The sequence below is a fragment of the Erpetoichthys calabaricus genome, chromosome 1 (assembly GCF_900747795.2).
Source record: "Erpetoichthys calabaricus chromosome 1, fErpCal1.3, whole genome shotgun sequence".
Lineage (NCBI taxonomy): Eukaryota > Metazoa > Chordata > Cladistia > Polypteriformes > Polypteridae > Erpetoichthys > Erpetoichthys calabaricus.
This window is the reverse complement of record NC_041394.2, coordinates 17,849,142-17,869,968: the sequence shown is the minus strand read 5'-3', so window position 1 is coordinate 17,869,968 and position 20,827 is coordinate 17,849,142. Positions and strand designations below refer to the sequence as shown.

The 20,827-nt window shown below is 42.3% G+C and overlaps 2 protein-coding genes across 3 annotated transcripts in view; both read right to left on the bottom strand.

Moving 5' to 3' along the window:
• Nucleotides 1–20,827, bottom strand: part of sympk (symplekin) — a 581,858-nt gene that overhangs the window by 25,662 nt on the left and 535,369 nt on the right. The window lies entirely within an intron of this gene.
• On the bottom strand, nt 931–15,296 carry sdhaf1 (succinate dehydrogenase complex assembly factor 1). 2 transcript variants are annotated; one of them, XM_051934478.1, is made up of 4 exons: nt 15,140–15,296; nt 6,883–7,018; nt 1,452–2,420; nt 931–1,421 (listed from the first exon to the last, which is right to left on the bottom strand). In XM_051934478.1, the coding sequence occupies exon 3, from the start codon at nt 2,379–2,381 to the stop codon at nt 2,133–2,135; it is 249 nt and encodes an 82-aa protein (XP_051790438.1). In that variant the 5' UTR covers nt 2,382–2,420; nt 6,883–7,018; nt 15,140–15,296; the 3' UTR covers nt 931–1,421; nt 1,452–2,132. The 2 variants fall into 2 exon arrangements, with proteins under 2 accessions (XP_051790438.1, XP_051790441.1); XM_051934481.1 differs by lacking the exon at nt 6,883–7,018 and having other exon boundaries at nt 15,140–15,285.

The following is a 20,827-nucleotide window of genomic DNA, read 5'->3' as shown; positions in this document are numbered from 1 at the left end:
CAGGCGTGTGCCTTTCCAAATCATGGCCAGTCAACTGAATTTACCACAGGTGGACTCCAATTAAGCTGCAGAAACATCTCAAGGATGATCAGGGGAAACAGGATGCACCTGAGCTCAATTTTGAGCTTCATGGCAAAGGCTGTGAATACTTATGTACATGTGCTTTCTGAGTTTTTTTATTTTTAATAAATTTGCAAAAATCTCAAGTAAACTTTTTTCACGTTGTCATTAAGGGGTGTTGTGTGTAGAATTCTGAGGAAAAAAATGAATTTAATCCATTTTGGAATAAGGCTGTAACATGACAAAATGTGGAAAAAGTGATGCGTTGTGAATACTTTCCGGATGCACTGTATATGAGCCCTTCTTTGATATCACTTTAACAGCTCTCTCACCCATTGAACATACAAGTCTATGGATAGTTTCAGCCTGCATGTCACCTGAGGACACCACTATTGCCCCCCAGAGCTACTGCTTTGAGGTGTACTGCTGCCCACCTTCATAGACCTTCCTTTTAAGGATGCTCCACAGGCTCTCAATAGGGTTGAGGTCAGGGGATGATGGTGGCCATGCTCTTTTATGCCCATAGTGACCCAGGGGTCAGTGGTGTTTTTTGCAGCATGGCATGTGTGGCCTTGTCTTGTGTGAAAATAATTTTATTCTGGATGATATGGTTCTTCTTTTTATACTATGGCAGTAGAGAAAAGCCAAGCAAAATGACACCTTTTATTGGCTAACTAGAAAGATTACAATATGCAAGCTTTCGAGGCAACTCAGGCCCCTTCTTCTACATCTTGCCTGAAGAAGGGGCCTGAGTTGCCTCGAAAGCTTGCATATTGTAATCTTTCTAGTTAGCCAATAAAAGGTGTCATTTTGCTTGGCTTTTCTCTACATTCATAATGGCTAACACGGTACAGCACCCTAGTACTACAGATACTATGGCAGTAAATGGTCAGTTAGAAATTCTACATATTTTGCAGAGGTCATTTTGGCACCCTCGGGGACCCTAAAGGGACCTACCATCTCACTTCCCAACATTTCAGCCCAAAACATCACTCCACCACCTCCTTGCAGTCTGCTTAGAACAGGGTGGCCACTCACCAACCACCCAGAACTCCATCCATCTGAGCGATCCAGTGCAGCAAGGAATTCCCCAGTGAATAAAACTGTTTGAAAATGAGTCTTCATGTACTTCTGAGCCCACTGCAAATGTTTCTCTTTGTGAGCAATGGTTAGGGGTGGCCAAAATACAGCTTTATGCACACCTGCAAGCCTCTGGAGGATCCTGCATCGAGAGGTTCTTGGGAATCCAGAGACACCGGCAGCTTCAAATACCTGTTTGCTGCTCATTAGTGGCTTTTAACTAGCTGCTCCTTTAATGCTGTGTATTTGCCTGACAGAAACTTTCCTTAACAAGCCCTTATCTGTCTGAATTCATCCATGCTGTGAATCACACACAAATCTTTTCACAGTTCGATGATCCCTCTTCAGTTTTTGTGAAATATCAATTGTGTTCATGCCTTTTGCAAGACATTGCACTATTTCACATTTTTTGTCTTCAGAAAGATCTTTCTTTCTTCCTATATTGCATGAGAACGGTGACTTGCTTAATAATGTGGAACAACCTCCTTAAGTAGGTTTCCCTTTAATGAAGATCACTTGGCAGATTGATCCCAGATATCTAAAATGACAGAAGACACAAAACAAGCAAGAACTTCCACTGAAAAACTAAAAAGCAAATGAAATCCTACTGATACATCACGTGCATAAGAATTTGGAGCACAGCAGTATAACTGTAATGAAGTATAACTTCATACATAATTATTAAATAATTGTGAATTTCCCCCTGGGATTAATAAAGTGTCTGTCTGTCTGTCTGTCTGTCAGTCTATCTATGTTCCCAGATTTACTTAACAAAACAGATTATATGGAGAAGTGCATTTTTAATGCAACTGTACAAATCAAATGTAATAATTCACATATCCATCTTACACTCTACAAATGCATCATTAGCAGGAAGTGCGTCTGAAGTGGGCTGTGTGTGCATTCAATAATCTTACGTTGAGTTTCAATAGATTACTTGTTGCTATTGTTTTCTTGAACAGTCTGCACATATAACAGGAATCATGAAAATGTTAGCTGTCCGCTTTGCTTTTGACAAAGGCCCCACATTCCTTTGTGCTAGAATCTTTAAGCTGTTCCAGTTGTCTCTGTCCTCGCCTGTAAAGGTATTCGATATGCATAATGTCAGTTTTTGGGATTACAGCATTTTGACGAAATTCCCCTTGGATACGAGGCAAAGAGCTAGGCTTTTCCCGTGCAGCTCTCAAAAACTGCCGATACAGAGCCAGGACCTGCCGCTGTAGTTTGCTGTGTCGGGCCATAGAGAAGAAATGTGTTCTTGTTGCAGTGCATCAGGTAAGCTAAAATGAAATACAAAAAGAAAAAAAAGGTTTGAAGTTGTATAATATGAAGTAAAATAATCAAGTAAACACTAATTAGATTACCCCTAACTTGCAGAAGCATGACCCAAAATGTACCACAAGTTGGGGCAAATGCAGCATTAACTTTTATTGCCGTGTCCTAGAAAGTGCTTTGGGTGGTGGTAACATTTCCTGTATATAAATGTCTATGCATGGAAGTGTGTGTGTTTGTCTGTCCGGCCCGGAAGTGAGATGTGGAATTGGGGTAAGGGCTCCACCTCAGAGGATATACAAGCGAGGCCAGCACGTCGGCAAAACGAAACCTCCAAAATAAGTCACTCCCTTAGCTGCTAATAGAGAAGCAAGGTGAGCACATCAGCAAAAACGGTATCCCTTTTACTTTTCCTCCTGCCACTAATACACAAGCGATGCGAGCACATCATCAAAGCGAAACTTCCGAAGAAAGACAAAGACGCTTAGCTGCTAATACACAACTGAGGCGAAAACGAAATCTCCTAGAAGAGAGATGCCCAGAACAGTTCCTTTCAATTACCTGACATTTCTATGTTTATTTTAATTTCAATTATTTCAATTTTCTTTTCTGATGATTTCAATAGTTTCTAGGACCCCGGGATTTTTACAGCACAGGCTTACACAGCTAGTATATATATATATATGTATATATATATCCATCCATCCATTTTCCAACCCGCTGAATCCGAACACAGGGTCACGGGGGTCTGCCGGAGCCAATCCCAGCCAACACAGGGCACAAGGCAGGGAACCAATCCTGGGCAGGGTGCCAACCCACCACATATATATATATATATATATATATATATATATATATATATATATATATATATATATATATATATATATATATATATATATTTATTATAAAAGGAAATCCTGAGACAAGACTTTTTCAAAGGGATAATTTCAAGCCCCGCAACACGAGACTTTGGCCTCTCAACCATATTATCAACAGAAGAAATGAGTACACGGGCAATCCTAGCACTGAGAAACAATGAAGTCAAATGAATTAACGTGACAATTGTTGATCGGTTACATGGCAAATTGGTTAAATGCGTATTAATAGACTCTGCTGACACAGTTGGTGTTGATTGTGAGGAAGATGAAAACATCAACTTACAATATCTCGTAGAATATCTACAGCCGTTAACACCGTCCGGTCTTCCAGCACCCGAATTAATGTTGAAAGAAGGACGTATCCAAGAAAGGTAATGTAGTACACCTCCCACGGATAACATTAGACACCACAGGAGATCTTGATATGCCTTTCGTATTAAAATGTTTACAGTTTCCCGTTAGAATAGCTTTTGCAAAGACAATTAACAAATCACAGAGACAAACATTCGAAAAAGTCGTGTTTTTTTATTAGAGAGAAAGAAATGAAATTCATTCACGGGCAGTTATACGTTGCGTTGTCACGATGTCACATAATCAAAATTCAATGCGATATTGACAAAAGTTTAATTCAAAAAATTGTTTTTACTGAAGTTTTACAGTAAAAGTAATTTTAAAAAGTATTTGTGTGTTAATTCCAAATCCAAACAGAACAAAATCGTATAACGCAACCAACACCTGTAATGCAAGATTAAACATAATTTACTTTCAAATTATTATGTTTTACTATTTTTTAATGTACATCCGCGAGCGGCTGAACTGCAAAGTGGCTAGCACATAGTGCCGGCCCACCGGTTGGCCAGCCCCCTAGTATATCTATATATATATATAAAAGCCAAATACCACTGACTCACTCATCACAAAATTTCCTGAACCATGAGGTCTTGGGACTTGAAATTTGGAGTGTAGGGTTACACTTGGCCCATACGTGCTCACTAAGAAACAGTTTTAAAAATTTCATGGTCCAAGCCCAAAATTTCTTATAGTGTTTTAGACCCGTTTGTATGTCTGTCCACTTTTCATGAGAGAACTACTTAACAGATTTAAATTGGGTTTTTTTCTATAATTTGTTTGAACATTCTGGTTGATTTTGTGACTTCTCTCATCACGCTAAGTATCATAGTTCGCCTGCAGTACAGATTTATTAGCGCAAATCCGAGAGACTCATCGGGCTGCGGTTGGCCCTCCTCAGTCACGCGTCTGCCTTGGGGCGTAACCTTAACTCCGCTTAGTTAGCGAACGAGAGAACTACTTAACGGATTTAGATCTTTTTTTTTTATATATAATTTGCTTGAACATTCCGGTTGATTTCGCAACTTCTCTCATTGCGCTAAGAATCATAGTTCGCTTGCAGGAGCGATATATTCGCGCTAATCCGAGACAAAGGCTGCGGGCCGAGGGGAGGGGGAATAGTGATGTCAGGAGTAGAGAGCTGGGCGGGGCCCTCCTTACTGTCCTGTTTCACTAATACACGGGTGAAGCCGTGGGGGATGACTAGTAAATATATATATATATATATATATATATATATATATATATATATATATATATATATGGAAGAGAAGGTCTGTGATACGGTTTGCATATTTGCAGTTGGAGATCCACGAAGGAAGAAAAAACGAATCACGTATCATAAAATAGTTTTATTCCTGAGCTTTCAACCCCTTTTCTACAAAAGCGCCAGAGAGTTGGCCGAGTCTTGGCTATCAGATGAAAACGCCATCAACAGACACTTGGACATAAACCCAGCATATGCCAACTTAAGAAGGACATATAAACAATGATTAAACTATACAACCCTCCCCCCCCCCCCCCTTTATCATACTGACTTAGTCACCGCCACCCCCCCACCATTCCCCCCCCCCCCATAATGTATGTGTTGCTATATATTGCCTTTGATTCTTGTAAGTCTAAGCATTATCCTCTGATGAAGACCCCTGGTAGGGGTTGAAAGCTCAGGAATAAAACTATTTTATGATACGTGATTCGTTTTTTCTCCCTTCGTCGATCTCCAACTGCATATATATATATATATATATATATATATATATATAGATAGATAGATAGATAGATAGATAGATAGATAGATAGATAGATAGATAGATAGATAGATAGATAGATAGATACTTTATTAATCCCAATGGGAAATTCACATATATATATATATATATATATATATATATATATATATATTAGCATTAGAAATGACAACAGTCAAGCTGTTCACTCCTTTATGGTTCAACAAAAGTCACCAGAGCATTAAAGACCAGACTAGCCGAGTTAAAAACAGTTTAGTCTCCAAGCATTACTTGTTAATGAATAGCACTGGACAAGGAAGATTTGGATTCCTGAACACGTTTGGGTGTATTTGATGGATTTTAGCCCACTGATCACAATAATCACATTTAAATTATCCTATCTTGGCACTCTCGTATTTGAAGTGCACATAAAGTACAACAACTGCAATATCTGTGCTGATCTAAAAGTAGTGGCGGTGCAGTGCGGAAAGGCCAAGTACTTTGAATGGGCAGCCATGTTAACGAGTCTCAGTATGTTAAAAAGAAATGGCCGCTCTGTAAAGGGAGAAATGGCACATAACTGCCAGTCGACCTAACAAACATATTTAGTTGTGCAAATTTGATTAATAGGATTGAAAAGAAATCTTTCTTTTTATAAAAAAAGCACTAAGTAGAGTTGAAAAATAACTGTTTGATACTGTGATTTGTGAGCTTAATTATGTTTAGCATAAATACGTTTTATTTTTATAACTGAAGCATTAACAATTCTTTCAGACAGGGACCTTAAGTGATTACAGCAAAACTACTTGTAAATTAAATTGGAAAATAGCTATTTGATAAATATGATTTGTGAGCCTAATGCAGCTGATGTGGGGACAGATCTTTCAGACAGGGATTTTGGTTGATTAAAGCAGGCAGAGGCCATGAGTGAGCACAGCAGGTGCACTGTGCACAGGTAGGTAAAGAGATGCAATCTGGATCATATAAGAGCACAGTCCATATATGATACAGCTCAGATGGTAGTTACCATACCTGGCAAGTTTCATAAAAACCTCAGTGAATATTCAGAATGTGTATTTAATGGTGACTGACCATAAAGAAGCCAGAAGCCATCTACAAGAATGCCACCTGCACTCCATCGAACTGTGTGTACAATGACAGCATTCCCCACTGAAGAACTGGGCAATGATTATACTGCTCCAATTGCTTCTCTTTAGCCTGGATATGTATGTATAAATTACTTTACTACATTGTATATTGGGAGTGAAACCTGCATTTTAAAGCAAGTTAAATATATATGGTATATACCATCTTGTACCACATTTCTCTTGTCTAATTATTTCTGCCATTGTTACATTGTTATATACAGGTTCAAGTATGTCCTGCATTTCTACAAAAGAAAATCCCAAGTAGTAAGCAACACTTGCTGGAGACAGTACTGTTCACAGATAATGAAAGAATGTGCTATATTGGGGTGTTAGAGAGACTAATCCATACATACAACACAGAAATACCTTGCTCAAAGCCAGAAGATCCAGTGGCACAGTTGCAGCATCAACACTGTGCCAAGAACTATGCCTCTGCTCCAGCATAAGACAGAACTGCAGTCATCAGGCTGTGCCAGTGAAAGTCAAAAAAGGCATTATGAAGCTGAAAAACAAAAAATAAAACCATTAGAGACATCAATAAAGCTTTAGGATGAACTATACCAACTGTTTGGAATATCACTAAGAAGAAAGAGCACACTGATGAGTTCAGTAATCACAAAGGGACTGGTAGGCCAAGGAAGAACACTGCTGATGATGGAAGAATCCTCACTATGGTAAAGAAAAAGCGACAGATCATACACAGTCTTCAGGAGGCAGATTTGGATGTGTCAGCGACAACTGTCTGCAGAAGACTTCATGAACAGAAATACAGAGGCCACACTACAAGATGCAAACCACTAGTTAGCCACAAAAACAGTATGGCCAGATTGCAGTTTGTGAAAAAGTCTTTAAAAGAGCCTGCAGAATGCCGGAAAAAGGTCTTGTGGACAAACAAGACAAAGATGAACCTGATCAGAGTGATGGCAGAGCAAAGTGTGAAGTTGAAAAGGAACTGCCCGAGATCTAAAGCAGACCACCTCATCTGCTAAATATGGTGGTGAGGGTGTTATGGTTTGGGCATGTATGCCTACCACTCCTACCTACCTACCTACCTACCTACCTCTCCATCACTCCTTATCCTCCTGGACCTCACAGCTGCATTTGATACGGTAGATCATAATATTCTCCTTCATCATCTTCACTATATAATTGGACTTTCTGGCATTACTTTGGAGTGGTTCAAGTCCTATCTTACAGATAGGGCAGAGTATGTGGCCTTGGGGGATGCTAAATCTCATACCCACACTGTCACCTGTGGGGTCCCACAAGGATCAGTCCTTGGGCCGACCCTCTTTAATATCTATATGCTACCCCTGGGTTACATCATTCGCAGGCATGGAGTTTCACTCCATTACTATGCCGATGATACGCAGCTCTATGTGAGACTGGATTCGACTTCTCTTACACCTCCATCAACTCTTTCCTCATGCTAGGATGAGATTGAGGCCTGGATGTCCAAGAACTGAACAGCACCAAAACTGAAGCTCTTTTAATTGGCACTCTCCATCAACTTTGTTCTTCTGTAAATTGTACTTCCTTTTCTGACTGTACCATTACCCTCTACCCTTCTGTTACAAATCTGGGTGTCAAGTTAGACTCCCATCTGTCATTTGATATACATGTCCATCACCTTTGTAAAATTGCACTCCTTCATCTCCAAAACATAGCCAAACTCTGTCCCTACCTCTCCCTTTGTGATGCTGAAAAGCTGGTTCACGCCTTTGTCTCCTCCAGGCTGGACTATTGTAATGCACTCCTCATCGGGATACCCAGCAAGAGCCTTCAAAAGCTCCAACAAATTCAAAATAGTGCTGCAAGAATCCTAATGAGGGTGCGGAAATATGAACACATTTCACCAATCCTTCGGTCACTTCATTGGCTCACTATCCACCTCTGCATCGAATACAAACTTGTTTACTTACCAGTGTATCCATGAAAATGATCCACAATATCTCAAAGAACTCCTCATACTACAATCCACTGCAAGAAACCTCCATTTTACAAATACCCACCACCTTTTCCCCCCTGTGGCCAAACTTCGTACAATGGGTGACCGAGCCTTTGCGGCCGCTGCTCCACGGCTCTGGAATGGCCTACCAGAGAGCCTAAGAACACAGCAGATTGTGGGCTGTTTTAAAAAAACAGCTAAAGACTTTTCTATTTAGGAAAGCATATTAACAAGAATGCTATAATTATTGTTGTTTTATCTCTGTCTTTACCTTGCTTTGCCTTTATTTAAACTTTTTATGTAGCACTTTGAGATTTACTTCTAATGTAAAGTGCCCTACAAATAAAATGCATTATTATTATTATTACCACAGATGGTGGCACACTTCTTTTCATTGATGATGGAACTGCTGATGGCAGTGGCACAATGAATTCTGAGGTGTTCAGAAACATCTTATCTGCTCAAGGTCCAGTAAATGCCTCCAAACTCAGTGGATGGCGCTTCATCCTACAAGAAGATAAGAGCCAAACACACTGCTGAGGCAGCACAGGAGTTTTTCAAAGCTAAAAAAATGGAAAATTATTGAATGGCCAAGCCAGCCACCTGGTTTTAATCCAATTGAGCAGGCCTTCCATATGCCAAAGAGAAAACTTAAAGGGAGAAGGCCCCCGAAACAAACAGGAGTTGAAGATGGCAGACAATCACCAAAGAACACCCGTAGCAACCGGTAATGTCCATGAACTGCAGACATCAAGCAGTCATTGCCAGTGAGGGATATGCAACAAAGTCCTAAATATGACGGCTTTAATAGACCTGCCATTGCTGTGTCTCAAACATTATGTTGACCTGAAATGGGGGGACCATGTAGAAAGTGTTTTGTGCCCCAAATGTTTGCAAATCCCCTTAAATGAAAGTCTGCAGTGTGCACTTTAATCACAATGTCTGAATTGTGTGATTTGTAATTTTAAACTGTGGGACAGAGGGGGGAATCAAGGACAAATCTGTCTTTGTCCCAAACTTTATGGAGGGCACTTGCATTTACCACATGAAAATGTGTTCTCAAATTAAGAGCTTTCTATAAATTTTAAAAAAATATATAATGCTCACACTGATGCTTTACAATGGAGGATAAGGGTCACGGAGGAAAAGCTGAAAAAGGTACCGAATACGTCCATTTTGTTTCAAGCCAAGACAGTTGTTGAGTATTGCTCTGCGCCTTCCATGTTTCGACAAAAAAAGGGATCTGGAAACAATCACTTTATCACACATTCCTTGAACTCTTTATACCCCCGTGGTATCAATTTATTTTCTATTGGCTTTTGTGAGTTCACAAATAAATAAAGAAGTAAATCAAAATAAAAACAACCACATGGCACAAGACGTTTACTGTGATTTTGGTCTGTTGGGAGGAAACCCAACTCCGGGAATGCTGCAAAATGACGACTAAGTGCTGAGCTATCACATGCAGCTGGACTTCTTTTAAAATGGCTAAACCTCGTAATACTGGTGTTTTTTGTTCAAAGATGACATGTATAAAGTGTTTTACAATGTGTGTGTAATCACAAGACGCAGATCAATAGTCAACAATTGTCTTGGCTTGAAAAACTGATATATTTGGTATGTTTTAAGGCCTTTGTTTTCCAGCTTTACCCGTGCCCTGTTAATTCCAAAGTAGAACACAAGTGCAGGCAAGATATAATTTAGAATTTATAGGATTTGCTGAATTTTGAAACACAGTTTTGCATGGCAAATGCCAATATACTCTATTTGTGAAGAAAGAACTTTGACTTGAAAAATTCCAAATTTATCCTTTAACTAGCAAAATACCCGCGCTTCGCAGCGGAGAAGTAGTGTGTTAAAGAACTTATGAAAAAGAAAAGGAAACATTTTAAAAATAACAACATGATTATCAATGTAATTGTCGTAGGCTCATTTTAGTATTGAGAGTGAATCTGATGATTGTAAAGAGTTTAATTTATGATTGTAAATGTCGTGTATAAGAAATGCACATTTTTAGGATGTAAGGATCTCTTTGTAAACGACGTCTGCAGTTCTGCCCTCGGGCTGTAAAATGACCAAGCTGTCTGCTGAGCTCACTCTTCAGCATGAAACGTACAGTTGGCCATGTGAGAAGCAATCTTGTGTCAAGTCAATGCCAACCTTATTTAGAGTCTGGCCCTGTGACTTATTTATTATCATAGCGAAGCAGACCCTCACTGCAAATTGGAGGCGTTTGAATTGGAATGGGAAGTCAGAGGGTATGAGAAGGATGCAAGGAATAAATCCAGTCTCCCCTGAGCCAGTTCCGGTGACGACAGTTGCCTCAATGAGGTTCCTGTGCAGAGATTTGATCTGAAGCCTGGTGCCGTTACAAAGTTTTGGTGGTTGTAACTTTCGTAGTAATATAATTGGTGCGGCAAACTTCAAAAGTAGAGTACAGTGATCCCTCGCTATATCGCGCTTCGCCTTTCGCGGCTTCACTCCATCGCGGATTTTATATGTAAGCATATTTAAATATATATCGCGGATTTTTTGCTGGTTCGCGGATTTCTGCGGACAATGGGTCTTTTAATTTCTGGTACATGCTTCCTCAGTTGGTTTGCGCAGTTGATTTCATACAAGGGACGCTATTGGCAGATGGCTGAGAAGCTACCCAACTTACTTTTCTCTCTCTTGCGCTGACTTTCTCTGATCCTGACGTATGGGGATTGAGCAGGGGGGCTGTTCACACACCTAGACGATACGGACGCTCGTCTAAAAATGCTGAAAGATTATCTTCACGTTTCTATCTTTTGTGCAGCTGCTTCCTGAAACGACATGCTGCACGGTGCTTCGCATACTTAAAAGCTCGAAGGGCACGTGTTGATTTTTGACTGAAAAACAAACTCTGTCTCTCTCTATCTCTCTCTCTCCCTGCTCCTGACGGAGGGGGTGTGAGCTGCCGCCTTCAACAGCTTTGTGCCGCGGTGCTTCGCATACTTAAAAGCCAAACAGCCCTATTGATTTGTTTGCTAGAGATTGTTTTCTCTATCTATGTGACATTCTGTGCTCCTGACACGCACTCCTTTGAAGAGGAAGATATGTTTGCATTCTTTTAATTGTGAGATGGAACTGTCATCTCTGTCTTGTCATGGAGCACAGTTTAAACTTTTGAAAAAGAGACAAATGTTTGTTTGCAGTGTTTGAATAACGTTCCTGTCTCTCTACAACCTCCTGTGTTTCTGCGCAAATCTGTGACCCAAGCATGACAATATAAAAATAACCATATAACCATATGGTTTCTACTTCGCGGATTTTCTTATTTCGCGGGTGGCTCTGGAACGCAACCCCCGCGATGGAGGAGGGATTACTGTATAAGAAACTCTACCAGATAGTGCACCACGTCCTCTAGTTCTACAACTGAGTCGACAGACTTACATGTTTTTGTTTTGGAAGTTAGTTGGTGAAGTAAAATGGTGTTTATATGTGAAGTCATGTCATTCTGTTCAATTAAATTGCCATCACCTATTTTGATGAGGAGAGCAGTGAACTCTCCGGCTTTTTTGTCGCAGTTCAAGTAAACCCTCATGTTTATTCATAAGGAAAGAACGTTGGTCCCAGGCCATAGGTATGAAGACTTCAGACATGCTTTAACTTTGTCGGCGCATGTTCCTCTTGGGACAAAAGAAGACGTTATTTTCGAATGTTTTTATTTTATACAAGTCATTTGGGTGTAAACCAACTAGAGTAAAATGTATGCACTGATTTAACACCGTTTGTAAATTCAATCTATATCTATGTATCTATATATACAGTGGAACCTCGGTTTGTGAGTAACTTGGTTTACGAGTGTTTTGCAAGACGAGCAAAAATTTTTAATAAATTTTGACTTGATAAACGAGCGAGGTCTTGCTGTACAAGTAGTATGTATACTCTTTGTCTGCTGAGCGTCATGTGATCACAACTGAGCTGATGGTTCTTCTCTCTCTCTCGCTGTGGGATTGTGGGCAATCGTCTCCTATTCTCCGTCTGAGTCGGCGTGCCTCACTCATATAGACAACATCTGTACGAGTGTATAGTGTTTACTAAAGCATTGTATGTGTGTGTGCATGTGTGTGTGCTGTGACGTGCGAGTCCCCGTCTTGCACCCTAAAACACGAAGCTGAGTCTCAGTACTTTAGCAACACCAGCTTTATTCAGCTTGAAACAGCAACAGTGCTGGTTATTTATTGTAGCGGGATCTGCCGCTCTCCTATACACAGACACAGCAGTCAGACAGGGCCCTGCGCATTTATAATGTTCCTTGTATCACCCATCGACGGCAGGCGCTTATATCATGTCTGCGATCTTTTCGGATTCGCTTTTACGGCAAACTGCTACAGCGCTGGGAGACTGCGATTGCTTTGGGACGCTCTTCAGCATGTCGTCCCGTTGGGTGCAATCCCACAAGAGTTTAGAAACTCACTCACACCAGCCATGATTCCTTTCAAAGGTAAAGTGCAGGTTAATTTGTTTTATGTATTTTTACTTTATATTTTGTATTAATCATTTTTATATGAATAGTTTTGGGTTGTGGAACAAATCATCTGAGTTTCCATTATTTCTTATGGGGAAATTCACTTTGATATACGAGTGCTTTGGACTACGAGCACATTTCCGGAACGTTATTATGCTCGCAAACCGAGGTTCCACTGTATATATAAAAGGCAAATACAACTGACTCACTCATCACGAAAGCTCTGAACCATGAGGACTTGGGACTTGAAATTTGGCATGTAGGTTACCCTTGGCCCATAGGTGCTCGCTAAGAAACGGTTTTAAAGATTTCATGGTCTGAGCGCAAAATTCCTTACAGTTTTTTAGACCCGTTTGTATGTCTGTCCACTTTTCACGAAAGAACTTAATGGATTTAGATCAGGTTTTTTTGTATAATTTGCTTGAACATTTTGCAACTTTCTCATCGCACTAAGAATCATAGCATAGCATCATTGCAGTACCGATTTATTAGCGCGAACCCGAGAGAGACTCATTGGGCTACGGGGCCCTCCTCACTCACGCGTCTGCCTCGGGGCGTAACCTTAACTCCGCTTAGTTAGTGAACGAGGGAACTACTTAACGGATTTAGATTTTTTTTTTTCTAGAATTTGCTTGAACATTCCGGTTGATTTTGCGACTTCTCTCATTGCGCTAAGAATCACGGTTCGCTTGCAGGAGCGATATATTCACGCTAATCTGAGACACAGGGTGCAGGCCGAAGGGAGGGGGAACAGTGACGTCAGGAGCAGAGAGCTGGGCCGGGCCCTCCTCACTGTCCTGTTTCACTAATACGCGGGCAAAGCCGCAGGGGATGGCTAGTAGTCTATAAAATGAACATCTACTGTTTGTTTCTCTGATCATTCTGACCATACTATAACAGACTGTTTTCGAGGAATGCTCCCTCTAAGGCTTTTTGATGAGCAGTAATTAAAAGATACAATGAACCGTTTTTTTCCTGTCTGATTACCGATTTGTCCTCTTGAGGATACGTTTCTTTCTTTAATTACAATGTTGATTTCTACCAGAGGAGTAAAGATCACCACCATTGGACTCCACAGCAATGGAAATGTATGCTCTGGAGTGGTGAATCACACTTCACTATCTGGCAGTCTGATGGACCAATCTGGGTTTGGTGGGTGCCAGGAGAACACTGCCTTCCAGACTGTATAGTGCCAGCAGTAAAGTTATACGGATGAGGGATGATGGCAGGGTTTGGGCACAGCCCCTTAGTTGAGAAAGGTACTGTTAATGCTACAACCTACAGAGACATTTAAAACAGTTTTGTTCTTCAGACTGCGAAAGCCCTTTTCTGTTCTGGCATCACTGTGCTGCTATGAAACAAAAGCCAGGTCAATAAAGACATGGGAGGAACTCAAATGGCCCGCATACTGCCCTGACTTCAACCCAATGGAGCAGCTTTGAAATGCCAAATTGTGAGCTCCGGTCTTCTCGTCCATCATCTGACCTCACAGAGACTCGTGCGGCTGAATGGGCACAAATTCCCACAGCCACACTCCGAAATCTCGAGGGAAGATGAGTGGAGACTGGGGGGCGAGTGCAACTCCATATTAATGCCCATTCTTACTGGAATGGGATGTCCAATAAACTGTGATGGTTAAGAGGCCACAGACACTTTTACAATATCATGTAACTGTGTAAGTTGCTGCGTGAATCATCATGGTGTCGATTTCTTAATAATCAGGATCCACTCGCACACAATCACATTAAAGTCGTCAAACAACTTGACCTGCACGAGTTTCAAAATGTAGGAGTTCGGACCTCCGAAGGCACGACTGCAACGTTGGATCTGTGAAGGAGCAACACTAATAATAGTAATATATATATTTTTTTTTTAATTGGCCTCGTAGTATGAGTGGATGTTGTTATATATGCTCGTTCCGTCCTGTCAAATGACACCGACAGCAACCTCCGCGAAGAGAACTGAGATTATGACTGAAAAACGTCAACGACCCGCAGATACAATAATCTGCATTGGCACACCTTTGACGGTGGGCTGAAAAGGGCTACACACTGAAGTTCATTCAGACTTGAAGCTGAGCAGCCAGTCATCTCATACAAGCGCACAGTACGCTGTACATTTATGTCAATGGCGTTGGTTTGTAAATCTTCAATCTGAAAAGATATGGCAAATTTACTTACGCCGCTCGGACCCCGTCTCCGGCACTGTCATAATAAATGAGTAGCAAATAACATCATAATCTAAACTTAAACCGTTAAGTCAAACAAAAAAGATTAGATTCGCCATATTTGACCTTTAAACCGCACCGGGTTGTAGAAGGTGAATGGAAAAAGAGGAACTCCCGTCTACACAACTGTGGCAAGCAGGAGAAATTAGCGCCACCAACAGAGCGGAGGACCTGCACGCATTTTTTTTTTTTCTTTTTTTTTTTTTTACCGTGAGCGGCGCTTGCGCTCTCCCTGTTGGTGCCGTCTATACTTTAGAGCAGGGGTAGGCAACGTCGGTCCTGGAGTGCCACAGTATGTGCAGGTTTTTGTTGCAGCCCAGTTCCTTAACGAGAACTCAATTATTGCTGATGAAGCACATATTGCTTAAGTGACATTTTAATGCTTCATTTTAGTGGTCTCGCTTGTTAAGGTTCTCCAACCTTAATTGCTTATTTCAATCTTAAACTGCTGCATTCAGTGTTTGAATTGCTCCTTATTAGCAATAAGATGTAAAAGACAAAGCAGCCAGCAGTTCTCCAGCTAGCTTTTTTCCAATTACATCTGTGTGTGTTCATCATGCACGGTTTGATTTAATAAAACACTTAATAGAAAAATGTGACAGACTGAAAATGATCTGTTTTAGGCTTCAAATCATTTGGATGATATCCTTGGAAAGGAAAAAAATCTACGATATAAAAGCCTTACATTGCACAGACTAACAAGCCATAAAATTAAATAAGGTCTGAGATTGGCAATGATTGGTTTCTAATTAAGCAATTGGGTTGAATGAAAACCTGTAGCCACTGCGGCTCACCAGGACCGACATTGCCTACCCCTGTTTTACATCTTATTGCTAATAAGGAGCAATTAAAACACTGAATGCAGCAGTTTAAGATTGAAATAAGCAATTAAGGTTGGAGAACCTTAACAAGCGAGACCACTAAAATGAAGCATTAAAATGTCACTTAAGCAATATGTGCTTCATCAGCAATAATTGAGTTCTCGTTAAGGAACTGGGTTGGAACAAAAACCTGCACATACTGTGGCACTCCAGGACCGACGTTGCCTACCCCTGCTTTAGAGTGCCCGTCACCTCACATTCTAAGTCGTAACATTAGATCTTCAAATGAGTGTCTACTTATAATTCCAAGAGCTAAACTTAGAAGAAGTGGCAAGGCAGCCTTCTGCTGTTACGCACCTAAAATATGGAATAGTTCACTGAAAGAAATTCCCCAGGCTGATGCAAAGTATCATTTTTAAAAAATCCCTATAACCCATTATTTTAACATGGCTCACTCATAGCTACCTTTTTGTGAATCCCTGTTAAACTGTAACTGCATTGAATTATCATTTTCTTCATAGCTCTGCAATCCCTATTTTTCTCTGAGATAGATAGATAGATAGATAGATAGATAGATAGATAGATAGATAGATAGATAGATAGATAGATAGATAGATAGATAGATAGATAGATACTTTATTAATCCCAATGGGAAATTCACAGGAGTGATCAATAAATAAAAATAGAAAAATAAAAGTAGAAAAGTACACATACACATACAGTCATACACAGAGCTGCTGAAAAGGCTGCCACTCTCGGCGGCGCCGGATATATGTACAGTATCTATATAGATACATACATACATACATACATACATACATACATACATATAGATATATAGATCTGTATGTATCTCTGCTGTTCTTCCTCCCATTTTTCTGTGGTGGCGATCTGCACCCCCACCACCTGATCAGGGCACCATGCAGTCCCCACATTGATGGATTGAAGGCCATAGGTCCACATGACCAGCATCGTCTAATTCTTTCACATGAAGCCTGAAGACCATGTGGACTGATTGAGATCATTGATGTGAGGTAGAATGCCCAGTAGGCGCTGGGTGGTCTTTTGGCCTTGGCCTTGACTTTCATTGGCACAGCTCTTGTCCTCATGTTGAACGATGGCAACTACAGACTCCAAAGGGCAGAAGCAAGCAGAGGTATCTTATGACATCTTTTCTTTTAGAATTAGCCAGGCCTCCATTGCTCGCCTAAGGCTGCTGCAAAGTGCTGCTGCTCGATTTTTAACTGGTACAAGCAAGCAGGAGCACATTACCCTGATTTTGGCTTCCCTTCACTGGTTTCCAGTGTGTTTTTGAATCCATTTTAAGATCCTAGTATTTGTTTTTAAATCCTTTAATGGTTGTACCCCATTTTATTTGTCAGAACTGCTGCACCCTTATGTACCGTTTCGCTCTCTCAGGTCAGCAGACCCCAGGTGCTTTTTTACGTGTTCCTAAGGCACGATGCCAACTCCGAGGTGATCGGGCTTTTTCAGTTGCACCTCCAAAACTCTGGAATGATTTGCCGTTGCATGTTAGACAGGCTCCTTTACTTGTTGTCTTTAAATCTTAATTAAAAACACACTTTTACTCCCTTTTCTTTAACCCACCCAGTGTGAGATGTTGACTATCGGTGTACTTTTTATTATGAATTTCTTCATCTCTTTTGTGTTTATGTGTTTCTGTTTCTTTTACTCTTTGGTAATTGTGGGTCTGATATGCTATTATTATTGTAAAGCACTTTGGTCAGCAGGCGGCACGGTGGCGCAGTGGGTAGCGCTGCTGCCTCGCAGTTGGAACACCTGGGGACCTGGGTTGGCTTCTCGGGTCCTCCCTGCGTGGAGTTTGCATGTTCTCCCCATGTCTGCGTGGGTTTCCTCCGAGCGCTCCGGTTTCCTCCCAAAGTCCAAAGACATGCAGGTTAGGTGGATTGGCGATTCTAAATTGGATCTAGTGTGTGCTTGATGTGTGGGTGTGTTTGTGTGTGTCCTGCGGTGGGTTGGCACCCTGCCCGGGATTGGTTCCTGCCTTGTGCCCTGTGTTGGCTGGGATTGGCTCCAGCAGACCCCTGTGTTTGGATTCAGCGGGTTGGAAAATGGATGGATGGATAATAGACAGAGAAGAGCATGGATAAGATAAGGAATACCATACCCTCTGTGAAACATGGTGGTGGCAGTGTTATGGCATGGGCATGTGTGACTGCTAGTGGAAGTCGGTCACTAGTGTTTATTGATATGACTGTGACCCCCGTGACCCTGTGTTCGGATTCAGCGGGTTGGAAAATGGATGGATGGATGGACTTTGGTCAGCCTTGATGTTGTTTTTAGTCAGTCATTATCCAACCTGCTATATCCTAACACAGGGTCACGGGGGTCTGCTGGATCCAATCCCAGCCAACGCTGGGCACAAGGCAGGAACAAACCTTGGGCAGGGCGCCAGCCCACCACAGGGTGCATGCCCACACACCAGACACACACTAGCGACAATTTTGGATCGCCAATGCACCTAACCTGCATGTCTTTGGACTGTGGGAGGAAACCGGAGCGCTCGGAGGAAACCCACGCAGACATGGGGAGAACATGCAAACTCCACGCAGGGAGGACCCGAGAAGCCAACCCAGGTCTCTTTACTGCGAGGCAGCAGCGCTACCACTGCGCCACCGTGCCGGCCTAGATTAGATTATCCATCCATCCATCCATTATCCAACTCACTATATCCTAACTACAAAATGTGGCACGCGGCTGGGGGTGGCACCCAGCCGGGATGCCCAGTAAGACAGGAGGGGGGCTCATGCCTCCTCCAGACCATGAGGGGCGACCGCCCTGGTTCCTTTGGGGGCCACGGGTACAGGGTTTGGAAGCCCAACCCTATAGGGGTCCGTGGTCTCCGCATGGGGGTGCCCCCATGCCTGAAGGACCCGGAACCCCAACACTTCTGCCACACCAGGAAGTGCCGGGGGAAGAAGACTGGGAACACCCAGAGGGCTTCCGGGAACACCGCCGGCACTTCCGCCACACAGGGGAGTGTCTAGGGAGTGTCGGGGATCACCTGGAGCCCATCCGGGTACTTATAAAAGGGGCCGCCTCCCTGCAAAGGAGGACTGGAGTCGGGTGAGGAGTGAACAAGGTTTGTGTGCAGGAGAGTGGAGGTGGCCTGAAGAGCAGGCAGAGACTGAGAGAGGCCTGGACTTTGGGGGAGTTTGGTGCTTGAGGCACTGGGTTGTGCACTTTATAGGACTGTAAATTATGTATAATAAACGTGTGGTGGACGTGAACATGGTGTCCGTCTGTCTGTGTACGGGCTACTTCTCACAAGGGTCACAGGGGTCTGCTGGAGCAAATCCCAGCCAACACAGGGCGCAAGGCAGGAACAAACCCTGGGCAGGGTGGCAGCCCACCACAGGGCACACGCACACACACCCACACACCAAGCACACACTAGGGACAATTTAGGATCACCAATGCATCTAACCTGCATGTCTTTGGACTGTGGGAGGAAACCCACGCAGACACGGGGAGAACATGCAAACTCCACACAGGGAGGACCCAGGAAGCCAACCCAGGTCTCCTTACTGCGAGGCATCAGCGCTACCCACTGCGCCATTGTGCCGGCCTAGATTAGATTAGATAAACTTTATTAATTTCATGGAGAAATTCAGATGCATACAGCAGCAAAAACACAAAAAAATGTGGATGCAGACTTACAGGACAGATAATACAGCCAATCAATCAACCAATCAATAAAAATAAACTTAATGAGGACATCTGATGGAAGCTTCAAATTGTCAGGTAGCAGTGGGCAGAAAAGACCCTCACTGGCGCTTCTTAGCACTCCCTGCTGGAATGAGTCAAAGGTTAAAAGTGCTCCAAGAGAGCGTCTCCTGCAGGGGATGGAGGGGATTTTTCATCCAGTTTTGCCAGTTTGGTTGAGTTGGGCTTTGAATGGTGTGACAAACAGAGGCCCTGTCGACCCCTTGAACCCTCAGACCACACGTCAGACACCAGGTAAAAGTCCAATAATTATTTACTCGGACACTAAAAGCACCTACACTCCACAATACTCATATAATAAATAAACAATCAATCAATAATCAATACACAATCCTCCACTCCCAGACGCGTTGCCACCCTTCCACCCAGCTCAGCTCGACGTCTGGGATTTCCCACAGTCCTTTTATAGTCCTTGACCCGGAAGTGTTTCGCCTTCTCTGTCCACGTGACATGGGACACTTCCGGGTCAGATAAAAATCCTTTTTCTTCACCCCAGAAGCACGCCATTCCTTGTGTCGCTGTGATTAAGACGCACTTCCGGGTTATGGTGCAAATAACAATCCTTGGGCCTCCCTGCAGCGACTCCTGGCGGCCCCCATGGTATCCAGCAGGGCTGTGCATTGAAAGTCCACTGTCCGTAATTCCCTGCTGGCATTCGGGGTACCTCCATGCTACAAGGAGGGCTCCATCTGGTGGCCTGGGGGTATTGGCCGGGATAAATAGCCGGCCATATCTCACAAAGGTAAAAATCACTATGGTCTTCTTATGGGGTCAAGGCTGGGGTGCTGTCAAAAAACTGGGCCTGTTAAAACCCATTGAGGCCTCTCTTGTGTCATTTGGGGCTAACAAGAAATAAATTGTTGCTGCTGTTATTATTTTAGTGATTCACCAGTTATTTGATAATAATCATATGCTAGCCCACTCTGGGTTTTGATCAGAGTTCGGAAATATTTTTCCAATAAAAGAATAAAAAAATGGTATGTGACTCTACCCCAGATGTTTTTTTCTACTTCATTAAAAGTAGTCACACCACTGTAGACACTTTCTCATTA

What these genes read in the sequence shown, in the direction of transcription:
- sdhaf1 (XM_051934478.1), bottom strand. Translation starts at nt 2,381, where the DNA reads ATGGCCCGACACAGCAAACTACAGCGGCAGGTCCTGGCTCTGTATCGG.